We start from the raw sequence: 24,215 nt of genomic DNA, 5'->3' as shown, positions 1-24,215 counted from the left end.
CTGCGGAAGCTACTTCCAGCAATTTCTTAATATGTTGCTTTGTCTTCTTCCTCTATCTTCATCAATAAATTGAAGATAAACAAACAACTAACAGCTAACAGCCAACAGATAATGATATCATGAAGCAGGTGAGCATAATGATATCATGAAGCAGGTGAGCATAATGATATCATGAAGCAGGTGAGCATAACAGCTTTATCTAGGTCCGTCCACACACAGCCAATCATTGTAGATCTATTTTGTGGCGGTTTCACAACTGTCTTAAAGGTCCAATCAGCAATTGAAACAATACTAAAGAGTACTCCCTGCCATTGTTTCGGTAAAAAGCTGAGGGATGGTCCACTCTCAAATTCATAGACAGAGCTATGGATGCAAGGACTGACCATCCATGATATGAAAATGATAGTTTTAACCATATTTTGAGGCCATAAAGTGTTTGTTAATATTTACTTTGTTTACAAAAATTGGAGTAAAACAAGCTTATATTTTGGGTTCTGATGGGGTACGACAGTTAAGCTCATGAGGCATTTATAAGTTATATTCTTCAAGAATCAATGGGTACATATATTTAAATAATATGTCCAAAAATAGATGTAGAAACTGCTGATTGCCCCTTTATTAAGTCTACTCCTGGGGGGTTAATATCCAAGCAGACCCTCTGCCAACAGCCTCACCTAAGGACGGTCAGAGACAGAGAGCACGGCCTGTACCTGACACCCATCTTTAATAAACAACAGTTGCCTGATATCAGTGTTTTTCTTGTTGCTATTAACCTCCCTACATTCCTGTGATCCGTCTTCCAACTGACTTAATCTATGAAAATAGCAAACAAGGCCTGAGACTGAAGCCCAACCACACAGGCCATATATGCTTTCATTCTTTTATCCCACTCCAAAACACAGCCAGAAGTTTACTGCCTATCATGTTCCTGTCTAAACACCTCGTTATTGTGAGAGAGATGCCCCATTAGCTGCATACCGGAACATTGAAGCTACACTCTAAAAATAAAAAGTTCCTGGAGTATCCTTTAAGGGTTCTTCATATTGAAATTGTGAGGGAACCCCTATATTGTCACGTCATGACACGTCATGACGTGTGCTCTTATTTTCTATAGTAGAGTTGGTCAGGGCGTGACTGGGTTTTTGTTGTCTAGTTTAATTTTTCTATGTTGTGTTCTAGTTTCTTTTTTCCATGTTGGGGTTTTCGTATGATTCCCAATTCGAGGCAGCTGGTCATCGTTGTCTCTAATTGGGGATCATATTTAAGTAGTTGTTTTTCCCACTTGTGTTTGTGGGAGATTATTTTGAGTTAGTGCATGTTGCACCGCTGTCATCACGGTTTGTTGTTTGTTTGGCTAAGTTTCACTTTCTAATAAAAGATGTGGAACGATATTCACACTGTGCCTTGGTCCGTTCCTACACATATGTGTGACATATAAGTTATTTGTAGAACCCTTTAAAAGGGTTCTTCAAATAACCCCTTTTAATGGATCCTTGAATAACCTTTTGAAGAACCTTTTGGGGTTTATTTTTGAACTACGCCCACTCCACTATTATTATAAACGTTTTAGTTGTCAGTGTTTATTATGATTTTAGTGACAAAGCAGAATAAAAAATCTAAATATGAGTTAAGCTCCCAGCAGAGCCCCAAGTCCAATGGGTATATCCTCTGGCGTGTTGATGTTAATGTGTTGATGTTCTCTGTATCCATAGCCAGAATGATTTAGCAGAGCATGGTGATCGAACAGGTTTCCTGTTATATTCATCAGAGGTGTAGGGAGGGGGAAGTCTGTGAATCTAAAAAAAATAGTAGTTATACAGATGATTAACAAAACATACACGCGACAGTATTCATACCTTGTTTTCTGTGGTGAATGTGAATGAAAAAAACTATTTTGACACATACCTTGTCCATAATGTAGAGGCCTATGGGATATTCATTGACGAGGTAAGGGAGGAGGATGGTGAATGTGATCTGCATAACATCTGCATAAATGGAACTGCATTTGTATGCCTCCTCATCTGTACACCTGCAGACACAGACACAAAAGGGAGCAGTTCAGTCATCTGCACCCAATACAGCTACCCTTCAACATATTCTTATAGCCTACAGTACATATTCTTAACTCTTTGTTGATTGATACCCATTGAATTTTGTTCATTTTCTGTTTTAGAAAGATTTGCACAAATATGAAAAGATAGATCGTATCATCATAAAACACTATCAATTTAGATCATACAAGGGACAACCCTTACCTTAAATTGAGACCTTTACATTTGTCAGTTAAGTGCCTGCACCTGCTGTCCTTTCAAATTCAAATCCCAATGTTTCAGTTGGTTAGTTAGGTTCTGCAAGAACCCCCACCAACTAAGGAGGTTCCTCGAATAACATTTTGAGGGCAATTTTCAGTGCCTAGAACCTTAAGGTTCTTCGAAGAACTTTGAGGATCTTAGCAGAACCCTTGTTGAATTCCACATTTTTTTAATGTACAGTGGGGGAAAAAAGTATTTGATCCCCTGCTGATTTTGTACGTTTGCCCACTGATAAAGAAAGGATCAGTCTATAATTTTAATGGTAGGTTTATTTGAACAGTGAGAGACAGAATAACAACAAAAATATCCAGAAAAACACGTCAAAAATGTTATAAATTGATTTGCATTTTAATGAGGGAAATAAGTATTTGACCCCCTCTCAATCAGAAAGATTTCTGGCTCCCAGGTGTTTTTTATACAGGTAACGAGCTGAGATTAGGAGCACACTCTTAACGGGAGTAATCAATCAGATTCCAAACTCTCCACCATGGCCAAGACCAAAGAGCTCTCCAAGGATGTCAGGGACAAGATTGTAAGACCTACACAAGACTGGAATGGGCTACAAGACCCTCGCCAAGCAGCTTGATGAGAAGGTGACAACATTTGGTGCGATTATTTGCAAATGGAAGAAACACAAAATAACTGTCAATATCCCTCGGCCTGGGGCTCCATGCAAGATCTCACCTCGTGGGGTTGCAATGATCATGAGAACGGTGAGGAATCAGCCCAGAACTACACGGGAGGATCTTGTCAATGATCTCAAGGCAGCTGGGACCATAGTCACCAAGAAAACAATTGGTAACACACTACGCAGTGAAGGACTGAAATCCTGCAGCGCCCGCAAGGTCCCCCTGCTCAAGAATACATATACATGCCCGTCTAAAGTTTGCCAATGAACATCTGAATGATTCAGAGGACAACTGGTGAAAGTGTTGTGGTCAGATGAGACCAAAAGGGAGCTCTTTGGCATCAACTCAACTCGCCGTGTTTGGAGGAGAAGGAATGCTGCCTATGACCCCAAGAACACCATCTCCACCGTCAAACATGGAGGTGGAAACATTATGCTTTGGGGGTGTTTTTCTGCTAAGGGGACAGGACAACTTCACCGCATCATTTGACGGGGTCATGTACTGTCATATCTTGGGTGAGAACCTCCTTCCCTCAGCCAGGGCATTGAAAATGGGTCGTGGATGGGTATTCCAGCATGACAATGACCCAAAACACACGGCCAAGGCAACAAAGGAGTGGCTCAAGAAGAAGCACATTAAGGTCCTGGAGTGGCCTAGCCAGTCTCCAGACCTTAATCCCATAGAAAATCTGTGGAGGGAGCTGAAGGTTTGAGTTGCCAAACGTCAGCCTCAAAACCTTAATGACTTGGAGAAGATCTGCAAAGAGGAGTGGGACAAAATCCCTCCTGAGATGTGTGCAAACCTGGTGGCCAACTCCAAGAAACATCTGACCTCTGTGATTGCCAACAAGGGTTTTGCCACCAAGTACTAAGTCATGTTTTGCAGAGGGGTCAAATACTTATTTCCCTCATTAAAATGCTAATCAATTTATAACATTTTTGACATGTGTTTTTCTGGATTTTTTTGTTGTTATTCTGTCTCTCACTGTTCAAATAAACCTACCATTAAAATTGTAGACTGATAATTTCTTTGTAAGTGGGCAAACGTACAAAATCAGCAGGGGATCAAATACTTTTTTCCCCCACTGTATAGTCTGCGATTCGAAAAACAACCCAACAACATCCCCGCCACATGTTTTGGTTTACAGCTGAGGGATGGTGCTGGGGAAATGTTTAACGCCTCTCAAATTCTTTAGGTTGTGATAAAGACAGGTGTGCTAAGCTCATAAGGCATTCCTAAATTATTTTCTTCAAGAATCAATAGGTAAATATCAAGAATTGAAATGACCATTGAACAGATTCCCAGATCCCAGACTATTTCAGGTGAAACTGTGAACAATATGAAATCTGTTTTAAGGATCATTGGTGGTGTCAGAACCGAATAGAACAAGACGTATAGATCCAGGTTGTTTGGCACTGCCAGATGGACGTAAACCAAGCGTAATACACACCCTTATTATGAGCCTGGCCAGGCCAGAGGGGTATACTTCCAAGCAGGATCAAGAATAAGCCAGCCAACTTTTATAAGCAACCACAAATAACTATTGATTTTCTGGGTCATTAAGAAAGTTCAACTTATATATATGTTTTTGGTTGTTGAGTCAATTAGACCATGCTCACTACAAGTTTATCTTTCCAAAAAAGTACTAAGTTATTTCAGAATATTTAGCCTTACTGGTATGCAGTGCTGATGAAATAAATACTTACAAATCTGAATACTTCTACAGTACATTTCTTACATATAGCAGATATAGTTTTGAGAACATGAATTTGTTACAATATTATGTTTTAAAATGTATTCTTGACCTTTCAAGTTTGATCTGAAATTATTTAATGGTTTTTCAAGGTGAAGATGCTTCTATATGGAGTTAATGTGGATAACCAGCTGTATCTTGTAGGCCAATGTGATGTATGCAACAAAGTATTTTATGCAGTCCATGCAAACTATCAATCAAAGGCAATAGCATATTTAAGTACTGTATGAAAAATGACTTTATTTTCAGTGTAAAGGACATTGTGTTCACTAATACATTTTTTTTTTTAGTATAGATTTTTTATTTATTTAACTAGGCAAGTCACTTACTATTTACATAAACACCATCTACATACAGAATACATAAGCTACATACATCATGATACACAACAACATGCATGCACTTTGATAACATTCATATATTACAACAATAAGTAATATGAATCTAGATTTTTGCTATATTTCTTCTGTAATAACAGGTATTAGACGTTTTCAGTCATTCAATCAACATTGTCCTGTGTTTTTCACTAAATCAAATAATCTGAGGACATTCTGATTTTGTCAAAAACCGAAATGAATACAAACAACTAGCAAATGTTGATGAACAACAGGACAACCTTACATCATGTATTGACAACATATTGCATGCAGTCGGTCCATTCGATTATTCTGGTACTTTGATCAAAATACCTTATATGACCTTATATGACCATCCTAGTTAGAGTTGATCTATATTGGACCCTTCCCCCAAAATGTCCCCTTCAATAGTGTGGCAAAAAAAACGAAGGCACATAAGGTAAGAATACAATGCATGAAATGCATTTTGGACATATTTCATAATGTATCTAGTTCCCACAACATTTCACATGAGAACTCATGACATTCTGTAGATGATTGGTTTATTTATGAGCACCAATTTTGTATTTGGTTATGTTCTACTAAGGCCTGTTTTCTGTGAATACATAATGGAAAATATTTTGCTTCGACAGCAGGCAACATTTAATCTTATTTCATCTTTTGAAAAGACTGTAGCGAGTGGAATACCACTTAGATCTGGATCCTCTGTGTTTCTATAAACCTAAATATTTACAACATTTATTATGTGTTATGATTGGAGTCCAGTCACTCTATCAACGTCATGTCCCTTCAGTCAGTCTGCACATGACCTAAATAAAGGTTGGATGAAATAATTAGTCTGAGCAAATACTGTCAGTGTTCTTTCAAACATTGACATTCACACATACATTTCCAATCTCGGGCATCAATGACTTCATTATAAGGCAGAAGACGGCACAACTTCTAAGCATCTTTCGTTGTCGTGACTCTCACCATCCTAGTGTGTGACTCCCTGGCCATTCTAGTATTTACCATGCTAGAGGCTTTTTAACCCGCTCTAACATGCTTTTTATGTTCTTAGGTTCTTCTCAGTGACAGTGGGGAAACTACTGTCTACTTATTGATAACTCTTTGTCCATTAGGGTTCTTATCTGGTCCTTGTTTCCAACACACCATGGTCTTGAATTCTAATACTCTACTGAAGTCTACTATATAACATTACTGAGTGTTCGGCCTGTCCTGTTCTGCTTGGTACTCTATCTACCAAGACTGATAGTTCTACTCAGTAGTGTTAGTTCCACCAGCTTGTTCTTGCCTTGATGACTCGACTCGCCTTCTTCAATGGCCAGCTGGTCAAGACATCTCTGTGCTATGTGCCAGTCCTCCGAGGTGAAGCAACAGACATTCCAGCTTACTATTTGCCTGGCTGTGTCACCTTGCCCCGTCGAAGCCAGTCTCTCCAGGGGGACTGGGGCTTCTCTTGCCCAGCTTCTGAGGTCCAGGAAGCGGGGGAGGAGGAGGGCCGGCGGGGCCTGGTGGAGGAAGCTGTGCTGGGTCTCCTCCAGAAGGACATGGGGTTAGAGGCAGGCTTCTTCTCGACCTGCTCCAACTGCTGCTGTGTCCTCAGCTGCTGGTTGATGATGATCTGGATATCGTCCTGTAGAAAATAAGTAAGAACATTACACCTCTGTTGATAATGAGCCTGATTACACTTTAGAGATTAAATACGCTTCTAATAGCATGAGGTTGAAATTGTGGGAAAGTTTCAATCGTCTCTAATGAACTGGCCAGTTACAGTGAATGTGTTGCCATGTCTTCATATGACCACTAGAGGGAAGTAGTCACCAAGCAGATGGCCTGGCACTAGCACCATGACTCAGCAGTAGACTAGCCTAGTAGTGAGACTCTTCTAGTCTTGGCCACCAGTTGTTCAGATCCCTTCAGTCCAAACTTAGAGGGCTGTTTAAAGGTTGATGTGTCCCTAACACCAGTGAGGATACTACAGTTAAAGAGCAGTCTCTATGGAACACTAGAGTTCTGACTCTGACCAGCGATTAGATTACATTTTGACTATAGGAGGTGCCCTAAAGATAATAGGCTTAATAATATTTTCACAGAGCTTATGAAAGTGCCCTAATATGTTACGAGAGTGCAAGAGAGGAGCAGGGGAAGGGAGAGGCAGAGATAGATAAAGAGAGATCCAGAGGTGGAGAGAGAGCGACGGAGAGACAGAGAGAGAGTGAGGAGGGTGACAGAAACAGAGACAGACAGAGAGACTGTGGAAACCCACCTGCCAGGCCTCTAGCTCCTGAGACAGCTCCAGCTTGCGTTGGATAGCCTCCAGCAGCTGGTTGTTCAGACACATCATGTCGTTCTTACTCCTCACCAGCTCAGCCTCCATCAGGTTCTTCCTGCCATGATGTAACAGCGGGACAAACACATGTTAGGTCACAGTGACATCATCATAGATTCATAGCAAACAAATCTGGCAATTTTCCAACGACAACCCAGCACAGGGAGGGACATATCTTACACTTACACATAAAATGGCATGAACTACGTATAAATGCAACATGTCATTTTAAGAATGATAAATGCTGTGTGAAAATTACATTGACGGAAATTACAAAGAGTGAAAATAATTCAACGATAAAGACAGAAAATAACTAAACGATAAAGGCAAAACCACACCTACTTAGCTATGGCTTCATCTCTGTCTCTGATGGCCTGTTGGGCCACCTCTTCTTCATCCTGTCTGTTTCTGAGCCTCAGCCTCAGCTCAGCATTCTCCTCCTGAAGCTGGGAAATTTTAAAGGAGGGGAGAGGACAAGAGAGAATATAGTGAACTGAAACCAGAGTCCAATATAAGCAACTCCAATGTCTTGGTTTCAACTCCTGCTGTATCAAGAACTCATAACCAAAATGACCACAAGGTGGTGGACAAACCACACACACTGAGATGAGCCAATGTAACAACGACTAAAGCAGAGTATTCAGTGTCTGTGGTACTTAGTTATGTACAAATTAGGTTAGAATTACATTAGAGGGCATAGTTTCTAGCCTGGGGTGTTCTATTGACCTGCCACTCTATGAGTGAACACACAGGACAGGTGGGTGTTGTGTTATAAAACAGTAGCTCATGGTATTTACTGGACATTCAGAGCTGTAAACTGACTGTCATTGTACCGAAAAACCCCTCTCGCTCTCTCTCCAGCCCAGTCCCCAGCCCCTAGAGCCCCACACAAACAGGCCAGCAACACAGAAACTCATTTTATTCAGTGGTGGAAAAAGTTCCTAATTGTCATACTTAAGTAAAGATACCTTAATAGAAAATGATTCAAGTAAAAGTGAGCCACCCAGTAAAATACTACTTGAGTAAAAGTCTAAAAGTATTTGGTTTAAAATATACTTAAGTATCAAAAGTAAATGTAATTGCTGAAATATACTTAAGTATCAAAAGTAAACGTAAAAGTCTAAATTAATAAATTCCTTATATTAAGCAAAACAGGCGGCCCAATTTCTTGTTTTTTTTATTTATCGATAGCCAGCGGGACACTCCAACACTCAGACATCATTTAAAAACAAGCATTTGTGTTTAGTGAGTCCGCCAGATCAGAGGTAGTAGGGATGACCAGGGATGTTCTCTTGATAAGTGCGTGAATTGGACCATATTCCTGTCCTGCTAAGAAGCATTCAAAATGTAACGAGTACTTTTGGGTGTCAGGGAAAATGTATGGAGTAAAAAGTACATTATTTTCTTTAGGAATGTAGTGAAGTAAAAGTAAAAGTTGTCAAAAATATAAATAAAGTACAGTATAGATACCACAAAAAAATACTTAAGTAGTCCTTTCAAGTATTTTTACTTAAGTACTTTACACCACTGATTTTATTGTGTCTAAATCTAAATCTTCATGGATCGCAGGCTTGACTGACACCTGATCTCTGTGTTAATGTCTCTGTCTCCTAGGGGATGAATCAGGGCTTTGTTGTCAGGGCCGGCAATCCATGTGAGAACCCGGGCACTGTACTGAGGACTCTGAACAATGAGCCCTCGTGTGCTGGGCTGAGCCGACTGTAAGAGGTGGAGGTGATTTAGTATTATCTATGTATCAGTGTTGACCTTGTTGCTGTACCTGTTGTCCATCTCATATTCAGGTCGGTTCTCCTGTAGACTATGTTCATTTTCATCTTCTGTTAGTGCTTCTCGTTTCATCCTTTGGTTATTTTCATTTTTTGTCTGATAACATCATGATTTCACCAGTCTCGTTTCCCTTTCCCTCTCTATGACCACTGTAGGCACTAAAACTAGGGGAAACAACACTTGCATTGTTTTGACAGGCACTTTCCTGGGAAAGTGGGTTTCCCAGTGGGAATAATAAACCTTACCTGCTGTGATCTGTGAAGCATTCAACATTCCCAACCACTCCTCTCCCAGATCGCAGCCACAGGCTTCTAACAACAATGCCTCAACAGAGACGCAAACCAAAAACCACAGCACTGACATAACTCCAACGTCATCTGTCCTTATACCGGTACATGGTATTGTATGACACAAAAACAATAGCCCCTTACAGGTAAGGTAGACTGTGGTGTTAATTAAATTAATTAATTAAATGGGGGAATTGAATAAAGGCTTTGCATTTAGGTCAGAAAGTGTACTTCTTCGCCGTGCTTTTTGCAGTGCCTTGTTGCATACAGGATGCATGTTTTGGAATATTTGTATTCTGTTTATTTGTATTCTTCTTTTCACTCTGTTATTTAGGTCAATATTGCAAAGTCACTAAACTGAGGATGGATCAACAACATTGTTCTCCCATCACAGCCATTGGACTCTGTTTTAAAATCCCCAATGACATCATGTTGACATCACTGAGCAGTTTCCTTATTTTCCTGCAGCTCAGTTCAGAAAGATGACTAACGTTGATGTGTCTGGGTGGTTTAATACATTATTCAGAGCATAATTATTAACTTGACCATGCTTAAAGAGTTATTCAATGTCTGATTTGCTGTTGTTACCCATCTACCAATTACTGCCTTTCTTTATGAGGCATTTGAAAAGCTCCTTGGTCTTTGCAGTTGAATCTGTGCATAAAATGCTATACTTGACTGGGGGACCTTACAGATGTTGTATGTATGGGGGACAGAGGAAGGAGTAGTTATTCAAAAATAAAGTCAACCCCTATTATTTGCATGTAACTTATTATGCGATTTGTTAAACCAAATTTTACTCCTGAACAAATTTAAGCATGCCTAAACAAAAAGGAGGTATATTTAAGTGATTTAATTTGTATTCATTTGTAAAAATGTAACTTTTTTTTTGTAGATCAATAACAAGAAAATAGCACAATTAAATCTATTTCAATCCCACTTTGTAAGGCAGCAAAATGTGAAAAAATCCAAGAGGGGTGAATACTTATAATACCCACTGTAGCTAAATACTTATTTCCCTCATTAAAATGCAAATCAATTTATAACATTTTTGACATGCGTTTTTCTGGATTTTTTTGTTGTTATTCTGTCTCTCACTGTTTAAATAAACCTACCATTAAAATTATAGACTGATAATTTCTTTGTCAGTGGGCAAACGTACAAAATCAGCAGGGGATCAAATACTTTTTTCCCTCACTGTAAGACTACCCTGAAATGCTAACAATTTTTTCCCACCTAGTAAGGTCCTTCAAAATCTCACGGTTTTCCTTTACCTTAGCATTGTGCATGGTGACTTGCTGTTTTGCTGCTCATTTAACAGCAGATCGATCTGTGTGTCCTCCAATTAATTTAGGGTGATCTGATGTTGGATGTGTAATGCCAATTTTTCGTGTTTGCTTCTTGTATTAATGCTTCTTGTATTGCTTCTTGTATCCCCCCAAATGGATTTTAATGGATGGGACGGTAGGCACAGATCGACAAGAGCTTTTGATGCAGTTTTAGCACATTTGGGGATTTTAAGCATAAAAACCTTTAAACAACAGCTTTTTTTATTATATTAAAAAAATCTACCCTGCCTACCCTGGCTGCACATCACTGGCCTATTGTTAGAGTTAGTTAGCTTGCCCTGGTTAGTGGCTTGGTTTCAAGTACGACATCTCACCTGAGGGATGTGGGTGTGGTTGGCCAGTTTTTGAGCTAAACCCTTTAACTGTAGCAGCATGGCCTGCAGATCTCCTTCCTCCTGACCTATAAACTCTGACCTCTCTGGAGTCTTCACTACCCGGGTCAGGGGTCGCAGGAGCTCCAGGATGGACAGAACCTCCTGGGTCATCTATTGGAGAGAGAACAGAGAGAAAGAGAGAGAGCGAAAGAGAGAGATGAGATTCAAATTTAAACCAAATCAAATTGTATTGGATAGCGTTTATAACAAAAACATTTTAACCCAGGTAAACTGGCCTAAACCTGTTCGCCTATAACAAGCAGTAGCACCGTGGCAAGGAGAAAACTCATTGGAAAGATAATAAAACTAATGATGTGACTATGGTGTGTTAGGTCAATGAGTTCTGTGTTATTTTAACACTACAGTATGAATGTGTAGCTCAAGGCCGCATTATGTTCAGCCTAAATTATGACTAGTCTTCTTTCCTTTCAAAAGTGTCAAACTCATTACTGAGGAGAAAAGGTAAAAGAATAGTAAAAGTGGGTTAACAATATTAAAAAGTTGGTGATCCCATTTTCTTGAACTTGACAGTTCCTAGACCTAGATGACATCAGAGGAAGGAACATTGTGCAGGGCTGTGTTCATTATTTAAATACTTTCCGAAAGCACTGTACCTCACCTCACTACCTAATCGGTCTTTCCCTAGAGCTTTTATGAGTCAAAGATCACAGTTTCTTTCTTTGAGACTACTGAGTTCTATAGGAAAAAACCTTCCATTGGTATAACCACTAACACAAAACCTGACTGAATGTGTGAGCTCTCTGACAGTGAGCAGTGGAAAGATCCATCTAGTTTATGTGGTTCAACCAAACAGGAAATGTAGGCTAGCGAATGACTCATGGGATGCACTAAAACATTAGTTTCCTGGTATGGAACAAAACAAACTGAAATAATGACAGAATCAGACAGTCAAAATGTGGTATAATTTGTCTCTTTCTTTCTCACCTTTTATGCTTGGTTTCAAGCATTCATTATCACAATGTTTTCTACTAATTGTACCCTGTACTCAGGAGCTGTAATACATTCACACCTCAGTAGCTAGTGGCAAAGCTCTTGCAAATAATGTTCCCCTTGTAGTTTCTTTCTCTTTGAAGACAGGACACACAAGGTAAGACATGTTCCTTTACAGAGGTAGGTACTGTACCATCACACAGAGTCACCAAGAACATACCCAGAATGTTATGTTGCTATGTATCATTCTTCCATTACAGTGTAGTGGGAATATTTATGTGATCAACACAATGTTTAGCATATTTGGAGTTTCTGTAATACACATCATTTCCAGTGTTCAATTTGTGACACTCAAGGTTTAGACTGATGGTCACTAGACTTGACACTGAATGTTATGGATTATTCACATATCTGTTGATAGTGATTGATGCCAGACTGGAGGTACAAGGACAGAGGACACACTGATTATTCACTATTGTATTGATGACATTCTATGGGCACTGTGCGATTCTGTAGAAGCTGACAAAGTTACTGCCTTTTTGTTTTGACTTCCTACAATTAGGATATAAAGGGCCTGTGTCCAAGAGGCTGGTGTTTAAAGAACATTTGGTTCTGTCTGATTAGGATATAAAGGCCAGTTAGACATGTTCTCTGCTTCTGTGCTGGTTGGTGTCCTTCTGTTGCAACTTGTAATAAACCAGATAGATTTTCTTTATCTTTCTAGCACCTCATACTGTATACACTTTTTAGAAAAAAGGGTTCTTTGGCTGTCCCCATAGGAGAACCCTTTTGGTTCCAGGTAGAACCCTTTTTGGCTCCAGGTAGAACCCTTTTTGGTTCCATGGAAAGGGTTCCACATGGAACCTAAAAGGGTTTAACCTGGAACCAAAAAGGGTTCTCCTATATGTACTAAGACTATGTATGTACCAAGAGTATTAACCCAGCATAAGTGTGCTAAATCTTGCCTTTATCCTCTGCACCCCATCTCTTATGTCCGAAGAACTCTTTTAGGTTCTAGATAGCACCTTTTTTTCTAAGAGTGTAAAGATAAATATCACAACAATCTAGGCATCTAACTCTGATATGTACTAAGACTATGTATGCACCAAAGGGTATTAACCCAGGATAAGTGTGCTAACCATTGCCTTTGTCTTATGTCTCTTATGTCCTATGCCCCCTGTCTCTAATGCCCCAGGTCCCATGTCTCCTAGTTTCTATAGTGTTACCTGTTCTCTGTCATGGCCCAAGCCCATGGTGTCCAGACTGGTCTCCAGCTCAGACAGTAGGGATGTGTTTCCATGGCTACTCCTGTACTGCAGGGAGACCTCCTCCTGCAGCTCCTCCACCTGAATCTGAAGCTGCTGGGAACGCCCCCTCGCAGCCGCAGCCTCCTGCCATGCCTCCGTCAGCTACCCACACACAGAGAGGGGCACACACACATACACACAGAAAAACATTCAGAGGGAAACACACACAAAGAGAGATACATAAGGTCTGGTCAGTGTGATCTAAAATCAACCACATTATTCAAACACAATGAGATTCAGACCCAATCAGTCTGAGTATTGCAAAGCAGATCTAGCTCTAGAAACACACAAGTGTACATAACATGCAAATGTCATCCATAAATCACATATTAGACAACATGTGCACAATATCAACATACAGTGCTATTGTAAAGTTATGTCAAAAATGTAAACTGACATGCCAGAGTCCAGCCTGGTGCAGAAACTCCACTACGGCACGTGTGGAATCCAGCATTGCAAGTTGAAATGACACGTGACAATGGGAGGGATGAGTCTATTGTAAAGCAAAGTTTTCCATAGATCAGGGGTTCCCAAACTTTTTATCCCCGGCCCCCCTTGCGCGCACCACGTCTATTTCTATGGGCACAAGCTCTGTTCATGACACAAACTGTTCACACCCCTTTTGTTGGCAAAGAGAACATTTTGGAGGTTTAAAGTGTATTTCCTGCAATTCTACACATTTTGTCAGGGGGTGCAAAGAAAATGTTAGCGTTTTAAAGCAAATATTCTTGCAATTTTACACATCATTCAATTACCAACAGTGTATCCCAGGGTCACAGTCACTTAGACAAGTGTGCACTATTGACGTGATATTAGTGAGTAAACAAGGAGAAAGATACCAAAACTAAATTGTGTGTGTTTACCTGTTGGCTCTGCTGCTGGTTGTGTTGGTCCTGTAGAGCTGAGTGTGTGTGTAGGGAGGCCAGTCTGTCCCGTAGGTCTGCGTTCTCCTGACACATACTCTCCAGCCGCTCCTCCAGAGCCTGCTCCCTCTGGGACAGACGCACCACCTGGACACACACAGGGAGCGAGATAAAGTGTGTGTGTGTGTGTTTTTGTTTAACAATCCTTGTGGAGACCAGAAGTCTTCACAAGGACAGTAAAACTAGGAACATTTGTTCAAGTGTTGCCATTTTGCCCGTCCCCACGAGGAAAAATGCTATTTTAGGCTTAGGGGTTAGGTTTAGGGTTACAAGTAGAGTTAGGGTTAGAATTAAGGTTAGGCTTATGGTTAGATTTAGGGGTTAGAGAAAATAGGATTTTGGATGGGAATCAATTATTTGGTCCCCACAAGGATAGCAATGCAAAACTGTGTGTGTACGTGCGTGCGTGCGTGTGCGTAGCCTACCTGCTCACTCATGGCACTGAGCAGCTCCTCATCCTGTGGTCTGTTATGGTGGCCTCTCTGACGGAGCTCCAGTTTCAGGGTCTGCAGTTGACTGGTCATTGCCCTCTCCACCTCCATCGCCTAGACCGCAGCACAGACAGACACCAGAGACAGGTAATAGATATACATAGAGAAACAGGGGATGCAAGAGAAAGAGGCACCCGGTTCAGGAGACATGAGGTACCTGAGACTAAAATAGTAGAGACATTTAAGTCACTAGATATTAGATCCAGAGATAAATATCTAAAATATAGACATAATACGAGGGAGTGTAATATTAAATAAGTGAATCTGTATTATTGGTTGCTGTTAGCTACGCTGCAAATGGAAAACTAAGATCACATAATACAGTCAAAGGAATGGTTCTTGCCTCCAGCACATGTGCTTATGTTTTCGTCATAACAAAATAACTAGAAACATCTCTCTGTGGGACCATTGTTCCATTAACTGCCAGATGGCATAGTAAGAAATTATTGACATATGCCTACACAAAAGGTGCTATCTAGAACCTAAAAGTGTTCTTTGTTTGTCCCCATAGGGGAACCCTTTGAAGAACCATTTTTTGTTTCAGGTAGAACCCTTTTGAGTTCCATGCAGAACCCTTAACACAGATGGTTCAAAATGGAACCCAAAATAGTTCTACCTGGAACCAAAAAGGGTTCTCCTATGGGAACAGCCGAAGAACCCTTTTGGAACCCTTTTTTCTAAGAGTGTACCAAGAGTTGAGGAAAGTAAAAGTTTTCTCCCTTACTAAAAAGGTTATATGCCATAGGTTCCAATGTAGAACTCATTTTGTGTAGCTGAATGAGCACTGACGAACAGAAACAAAAACAGGGGGCATGTAGACACACACTGTAGGAGGAGTGGCAAGGATGCAGGTTCGTGTCAGTCAGCCCCAGAGTCCCGTCCACGGCTGATCTTGGAACGAATACGGACAATGGAGCAAGCGGCCCACTAGGAATCCACAGAGGGACGCTCCATTTGTTAGGGACACAAAATCAAATACAATACCCCCCTACTGAGCTACAAGACTTGGCCTTCAGTTGTCTAAACTATGATGCACATAGAAGCTGATTCCTATCGCAGTAGTAGACCCCCAAGGGCCCTCTCAGAGTGGTGGGACAAAGCATTCCCCTGGGATGGGAGGACTCATAGATAACATTAGCACACGCATCATGGGAGGTAACCCCTCAATGGAAAGAATGATAGATGTATATCTTCTCCAATGATAGATCTTCCTAGCGCTTCCCTCTCTAAACGGCGTGACGCTGTCTGAGTCAAAAGTCAAAATTGCGTGTCTAATTCTACATAAACGTAAATCAAGAGTGAGGGATATAACAGGTGCCATCACTATGGAAATCAAAAGTATATCCTGTTGGCCAAATCCCAAAGAAAAGTGTGGGTGTTTCAGGTTACAGAGTAATTTTATTGGTGTCTAAATCTAAAGTTGAAAACCTTAGCTAAACCATTTTAGGTTGAATGTTTTTTTCACCTGTAGAATGGCATGATTCATCACACCAGTAATCAAAAGCAATCTTATTCACTTCCTTGTTTGAGACATGTGCACTGGTTTCTTTCCTTGTGTTGGAAAAATAAATGATTTCCTTGAAGGCCTTTTCCTGTAAGTTAGATTGGACAATAACGTCATTTCTGAAAAGGTACTAACAAACAGAGAGATGTTTAATCAACCAATAGTTGTTCTCATTTCCAGCTTATCAAACTGCAACCGTACTCCCTTCAGAGTAACATGTTCCTTCGCCAAAAGTATGTGTACATCATGTTATTTCAATGCAAGTGTTTGACTTGAGCTTCCACAGAACATCTGTATGAAGTACACTAGAACCAACAGAAGTGAATGCTAGACTCTGAGTGAAGCATTGTTCACAGAGGAATACGGATGAGGTATTCTGTGGAACAGTGAGGCCAAGATCCATCAATTCTATTGTATCATCTCCATGTTCACATTCAAAACTGCTGACAGGATAGAGAATGTAAAAAAAACAATGACACTGCCAGGCAGTCACAGATGTCAAAATACTAATTTCCTCTCACACTCAAATGTTTGAATAACCTTCATAGATGCAGCAAAACCTGATAACGAACCAGTTTCTGACTGGCAAAGATCAACATAGTTTTCACACTTCCTTTACAACTGAGGTGAACAGCAACAGTAAGCATATCTAGTGGTCTCTAGAGATATTTATTAGCTGAAAGGGATTTCTGTTTTCCTGGTAGTGTGACCATAGGTTGTTTTGTGGATGTTAGTTTAATACCTGGTAGTCAAGGTGATATATCGAAGCTCTATGAGTGGTAACCTCCCTCCCCCTGATTCCTGTCATGCTCTGTCTAATTCCTCACACTACAGTTAGGCCCATCAGACCCTGGTAATATAGAACCACTTCAACCACACATACAATCCCATTAAGACACTGTTGTACACATACCCTATTGAAATCTCTCTTTAGGTACACTGATTATACAAACCACCATTCAGATATTAAACACATCGATGCCTCCCCCCTCTCTCTCTCTCTCTCTCTCTCTCTCTCTCACACACACACACACTCACCGTGCCAGGCAGTGCTGCACACCTGGAGAGAGGGGTACCACCATCACCGTTCACTACCACGTCCGGTAAGAAGACGTCAGCGGCCGGACCGAGATAAACACTCTTCAAACCTTTCCTCTCCACAACAACAGCTTCTGAAGTACTACTCTCTAGCTGTTCTTTTACTTTAAAATTTCCAGAGAACTCAGAGTCATCCATGGTGGAAGCCAGTCAGCAGAATGAACCCACTTCTCTCCACTTCCTCCTCCAGAACTCAGATAGAGAGCTCCTGTAGATATAACGTTTTCTGCCCCTTTTGGAATTCTGGGAGACTGTGAGTGATAAATAGAAAATATTTCCTCTACATCTTCTGACCACAGGGTGGTGACGATCATGGTTCCTCTATCTGAACTGAAGAATACTGAGCAGTCAAAAGGAGGTTGTGCTTTTTTCCATTGACTTATGTCCGTGCACTGGAATGAAGTTAGATATTCAACTTCCACACTTAAGACAAGCACAGAGTCCAGGTGGTTAGTCATGTGTTTCACTAACTGTAAGTTTACGTCACAATCATAAAATTCAACAAAACAAAACCCATGTTGTTAGTTGGCAGAGAACTAGTCTAGTGGCCCACTCAAGGTTGCTCGCCTAGTACACAATGGCCTGTTATTTAGCCAATCAGTTCTTCTACTGTACCTACAAAACTGATAAGAGACTATAAAATACCTAATTGACTGCAACGGAAAGCTTCCAGTCTTAGGTATTATGGTTTTCACCTACACAGCATTTATAGGGATAACCCAGGACCTCACCTTTACAAAAAGGTGTTGTAGGGTTAGTATTAGGTATCATTGTGGATATAGTTATAATAAAGTAAACATGAGTCACGTTGAAGCATGAGTACACAGCCTGACAGCTGTGGTTTTCCAATCACGTGGTCTTCTACAGCTCAGGGCCACATGGCTCAGTATACAATTAATTCCAGTGATGACAGATACAATTTATAGACCAATTCCAGATATGAGTCTTTTCCCAAGGTCCACTGATGTCTCCCTGCTCTGAAGACCTAGACCACATTCAAATTGAGTTGATATTCTTCCAGTCCCACTCCCTACTCCTCTTTACAAAATGTTGGCATCCACTCCTATAGCCTCCCAGCTAGATGGGTTGCCTTTAGGCAATGTACCTTAATGACATCCATGTAATAAGATCCTGGCCTATCACCTGATCACAGGTTTGTGTTTTATCTACATTGTATTGCTTATACGTACTGTCTGTGTATTACTTAGCTACTATGTATTACCTAATATCTGTGGCCTTGCTTTATACAGCGGTAGTCTTAGTACAGCACATTTATTTTCAGTAGGTAGATTGGGTAACACCCCACCTTATCCGCTGTTGGCGCTAACCCCAGGCATAGAGCGGTTAGGTTTCACTAAGGTTAATGTGTTACTACAATGACCGGCTTTTATTTACTTCTGCCTTAATAGAGAAATCTTTTCACATGTCACTTTATATGACCAAAATAACAAAGGGTCTTATGTACAGCATTCTTTCTTTTATTTAACCTTTATTTAACTAGGCATGTCAGTTAAGAACAAATTCTTATTTACAATGACGGCCTACCAAAAGGCAAAAGGCCTCCTGCGGGACTGGGATCAAAAAATATACATATAGGACAAAACACACATCACATCAAGAGAGACAACTCTACATAAAGAGAGACCTAAACAACAACAAAGCATGGCAGCAACATAACATAACAACAACATGGTAGCAACACAACATAACAACAACATGGTAGCAACACAACATAACAACAACATGGTAGCAACACAACATAACAACAACATGGTAGCAACACAACATAACAACAACATGGTAGCAACACAACATAACAACAACATGGTAGCAACACAACATAACAACAACATGGTAGCAACACAACATAACAACAACATGGCAGCAACACAACATAACAACAACATGGTAGCAACACAACATAACAACAACATGGTAGCAACACAACATAACAACAACATGGTAGCAACACAAAATGGGAGCAGCACAAAACATGGTACAAACATTATTGGGCAAAGACAACAGCACATAGGGCAAGGTATAGATAGCAATACATCACACAAAGCAGCCACAACTGTCAGTAAGAGTGTCCATGATTGAGTCTTTGAATTAAGAGATTGAGATAAAAGGTTAGCCTTCCTTGCCGGGTTTATTGCTAGCGAATTAAATAAATGGAGTTTCAGTCTGTTTTCTTTCATTTGGTGCTTAATGAACATGACCCAGGTGTGGAGGGGTGGTAGGTACTCACAGTGCTGAGCTGTTCTCTGAGGCACTGGGTGTGTTCTGCGTCTTCCTCCTGGGCCCTGGTCTTGTCCCTCTCTGCGTCGGTCAGGGCCTGGGTCAGCCTGTCCACCTGGCCACTCAGATCCCTCATGTCTCTCTCCAGGTCCCCAACCTGGCTCACCCACCCAGACTGGCACCCCTCCAGCTTCACCCGCAGATCATGCCTGCCCTGCTCCAACTCCTGTGGGCAACACATACCAAACAGATGGGCACAGTGAATGCGTGCCTATGGGGGTCTCTTTGGTCTGTGATTAGGAGAATGATACCACTGCTATTTCATTCTAATCCATGATATTACTGAAAGAGAACATTAAGAGTATTTGTACAGTAGCTGTTGCTGTGTTATTACGGTGTACTTATTGAAGCTAGGTGATGCATAATTGGTATTTCAAAAGTCTGGTACACCTTTGTTATCTTTTTATTGTAACTATAAACTCTACAGAGCACACAGCATCGAAGACCAGACATGGTTAGACTATGACATAATGACAAGTGTGTAATGTACTTTCTGTAATAGAAACTATAATTATTTCATAATAGTAAACCAATAAATCAGTTTGGTGACTGGTCTATATAATATTCCATGTTTTTGCACCTGTGATGCCTAGACAACCATACATTAGATCTATCCATCCACACAGACAGCAGTAAAACTGTCTCTGAAACATCTCCTAATGTGGATTCATCCCCGGCTGTTAAAGACACTTATTGGATCTAGGAAAGCTACAGCCCTCTCTGGGAAGCTTATAAATTCCCATACAGCATAGCAGTAAGAGAAACATTGTAAATCTGAGAGACTGGGTGACAACCGTAACTACATTACTTCATGGGGCGGGGGGACAATCATTTTCCCCCCCACTCATACAGGAGCAATAAAGGCCTAGTTCACACATTTTGTGATTATTATTATTTATTTTATTTTGATTTAATACTCTCCAGAAACAGACAGGGCATCATATGCTTCCGGTGGTGTTTACTACATGGTCAGGCCTAATGGGAATGAGGGTGCAACAAACTGCAGATGGCTCTAACTAGATCCGTCAGGGACTCAACAAGTACAAAAGGCGCACAAACAACAGAATGTGCTTGTTTTGTTCCTGAAGCTAGACACACACTTGAGGAAGATGTAGACTGCAGGTGTAACACCCTTCCCTACCTGATATTGGATTAAAGTCTATTGCTTTTCCTCACATGGAGGGAGCAATTTATTGAATACATCTCTGTGCTGTTTTAATGAGATGTCCATATTAATTAGCAACCCAGGGAGGGGAAAGGGTGCGTGGAACTCAGGCTTATCACACAAACACAAAAGAGCTATTCAGAGAGCAGATCAAGAGTGCAGTGTTATAACATTGGTCTTTGTTTTACGGGGAAGCTCAGACTCAGTACATTCTTATGACATTTCCTTTGAAGAGGGAAGTGCTAGCCTCCTTAGATGATGGTCATATTGGCTGTAGACCCTTAAGAATACTAGATCCATCCATTCACCTATGACATGTCAGTGAATATTTTCAAAGGCCTACCTAAAAACCTTTCATTCTTTCTCAAGCCACAGGTGAACCTGAAGTTGAATAATTTGGGTTATATTGCGCTGCTTTATAATTGCCTATTTATACATTGTATTATAAAGACTTGCATGATGTAAAGACTGTGAGGGAAAATGTTACGTTTGTGCTTTTCTAATAACCAATTCGATTGGGTTCATGCAAGTGACTGATAGATCATGCCTGGGAGGAATCCTCACTATCAGTAAAAGTAATTTGGCAGTACGCCCAGAACATTGTTTTGAGAAATGAAAGGGGTATCTCAGTTTCAATGTCTCAGCTTGGAGAGAAGAAGCCTCGTGAGGTATTGGTCGGTCACAGACAGGAACCAACTATTTGTTAAGAGTGTACACGACCAATAAAAGGGTATTTTATTTGCTATGTGTTGACATATCATTCAAGGTAAACAACTTGTTGTTGTTTACCTTGAATGATATGTCAACACATAGCAAATAAAATACAATTTTATTGGTCGTGTACACTCAGAAAAAGGGGCTCCAAAACTGTTCTCCGGCTGTCCCCATAGGAGAACTCTTTTTGGTTCCAGGTAGAACCCTTTTGGGTTCCATGTAGAACCATCTGTGAGAAAGGGGTTCTAACTGGAACCAAAAAGGATTCTTCAAAAGGTTTTTTATTTTAATTTTTTATTTCACCTTTATTTAACCAGGTAGGCCAGTTGAGAACAAGTTCTCATTTACAACTGCGACCTGGCCAAGATAAAGCAAAGCAGTGCACAAAAACAAAGACACAGATTTAGGCATGGGATAAACAAATGTACAGTCAACAACACAATAGAAAAATCTGTATAGTGTGTGCAAATTAAGTAAGGGGGTAAGGCAATAAATAGGCCAATAGTGGCGAAGTAATTACAATTTACACTGGAGTGATATATGTGCAGATGAGGATGTGCAAGTAGAAATACTGGTGTGCAAAAGAGCAGAAAAACTAAAACAAATATGGGGATGAGGTAGGTAGTTGGTTGGTTAGATGGGCTATATACAGATGGACTGTGTACAGCTGCAGCGATCGGTAAGCTGCTCTGACAGCTGACGCTTAAAGTTAGTGAGGGAGATATAAGTCTCCAACTTCAGTGATTTTTTTAATTCGTTCCAGTCATTGGCAGCCGAGAGGAGAACCCTTTGAAACCCCTCTTCAAAAGGTTCTCCAGTGAGGACAGCCAAAGAACCCTTTTAGGTTCTAGATAGCGCCTTTTTTTCAAAGAATGTACACATATTTTGCAGATGTTGCAGGTTCAGCGAAATGCACATTCTATCAATGGCTGTTAACATAGTCAAAACATTGGTTGATACTATGACTTGCTCTGTCTGGAATGATTATCAACATGCCAGAGTAGTGAGGTAAGTAGAAACCAGTATCTTACTTAACTATTATGTTATATTTCTCTCAGTGGTTAATTACATTTGCTATCACATAGTCGGCAGAGAAATGTAAAGAAAATTAGGAAAAAACCTACCCTAAATGTTGTTTTTCATAAACCCTATCGAAATAAATCTTTAACAATAGTTTATAAATTGACTCATTGCATAGGCCTACTTCTCAAGATCTAAATTAGATGCGCTTGGGAATCATGTTTTCATTAAATTTAAGATAGGAACAAGCGCGCATATTACACATTCACTGGATCGACCACAACAACCTTCATCATCTCGTACAACACAAGGGGCTGCTTTTAACACTTCTCTCTTACCTCAAGTTTGTATGCATACTGTTCATTAAGTTTATCGCTCTGTTCTTTCAACTGACGATTTTCCAGAAGCAATGCATTTCCCAGCTGGGCCGCCAAAAGGACTTCTTCCTCCTTTTGTTTCAAAGCAGCTAAAAGTTGATTGGGATCTTGATAATCAGATATTTCTTCCGCATCATAATCAAAATAGAAACCATCCTCCAATTCCACTTTCATCTTCTTCGGTTTGAAACTCCATTCACCAAGTCGATCCATAGCTCCTGATTTAATGGAAATAGCCACATAATAATATATTACATTTAAAATAAAAAAATGGTGGCATATTTGTCAACTCAGTCATTCAGGTCCATTTCAATAACTATTTAGCAGTTGCCTATGCCCCATTGTGCAGCCTGTGCGCGAATGAACCTGTGGTTTGACAAGGCGGTCTCCAGTATGATGCGAGTGAAAGTAGGCTGGTCCCCAGAGAATCCATTGCATCTACTTAAACCTGCGCGTCTGATGCGTCGCTGTGCAACAGTTACCTCCCCGAAGTCGGTTTGTACCACCCTAAATATATACATTTGACAATTCAAATCAGTTACTGCCCCATGCAATAAAAGTGCGACAATTCAAATCAGTTACTGCCCCATGCAATAAAAGTGCGCTCAAAATTAGAAAAGTGTTTATTACTGTTCAATGACTGACTAAATCAAATTGCTGTTCAATTGGCCTAACTGTGGAAGAGTAGCCTATTAGATATAGAGTATTAGATATTTGTTGACCTTCCCTCTCCCACTTCTTCATGATGCCTCTGTCTCAGTCATGTTCTCTTTCATACCAGTGAGGCAGTCCTTAAACAAATGGCGCCCTGTGTGGACAGATCCAGAGTCCCAGCCTCGGCTGGGTTGCAGCCCTGCCTATGTCTGCATGTGGAATGCGTCCCGCTCCTTTGTATAGGCGCTACCCTGGGGTCACAGCTCAGCTACCACAAGGCTTCAGGGAGCAGGGGCCAGCAGCACCACAATAAAAGACACAGCATCCTGACGCATGGCACTGCCATTGTTCCAGGGCATCTGTACATATGGCAGGGCTCCTAAAGGGAGTGTGCTGAAAGCATGACAGGATGCCACACATGGGCCCTAAGCACTAAATACGGGCACTCAAGGACACGGCTTTACAGAGAGGTATCACAATATGAGGTCAGCGAGGACACACTTATCCTTGCCTACTCAGAGTCAATGGTCTCT

General features: G+C 40.7%; 1 protein-coding gene across 2 annotated transcripts; it reads right to left on the bottom strand.

Moving 5' to 3' along the window:
- Window positions 1–4,914: 4,914 nt before the first annotated feature.
- Window positions 4,915–23,406, bottom strand: LOC106612826 (BICD family-like cargo adapter 1). Of its 2 annotated transcripts, XM_014214351.3 has the most exons (9): window positions 22,990–23,406; window positions 19,703–19,918; window positions 14,787–14,906; window positions 14,302–14,448; window positions 13,358–13,540; window positions 11,121–11,291; window positions 7,725–7,828; window positions 7,320–7,440; window positions 4,915–6,686 (listed from the first exon to the last, which is right to left on the bottom strand). In XM_014214351.3, the coding sequence occupies exons 1-9, from the start codon at window positions 23,239–23,241 to the stop codon at window positions 6,444–6,446; spliced, it is 1,557 nt and encodes a 518-aa protein (XP_014069826.1). In that variant the 5' UTR covers window positions 23,242–23,406; the 3' UTR covers window positions 4,915–6,443. The 2 variants fall into 2 exon arrangements, with proteins under 2 accessions (XP_014069826.1, XP_014069827.3); XM_014214352.3 differs by lacking the exons at window positions 19,703–19,918; window positions 22,990–23,406 and adding an exon at window positions 17,395–17,858.
- Window positions 23,407–24,215: the final 809 nt, after the last annotated feature.

The sequence above is a fragment of the Salmo salar genome, chromosome 09, assembly GCF_965601325.2.
Source record: "Salmo salar chromosome 09, fSalSal1, whole genome shotgun sequence".
In the NCBI taxonomy this organism is placed as follows: domain Eukaryota; kingdom Metazoa; phylum Chordata; class Actinopteri; order Salmoniformes; family Salmonidae; genus Salmo; species Salmo salar.
The sequence above is the reverse complement of the archived record's forward strand: the minus strand, read 5'-3'. Positions and strand labels throughout refer to the sequence as shown.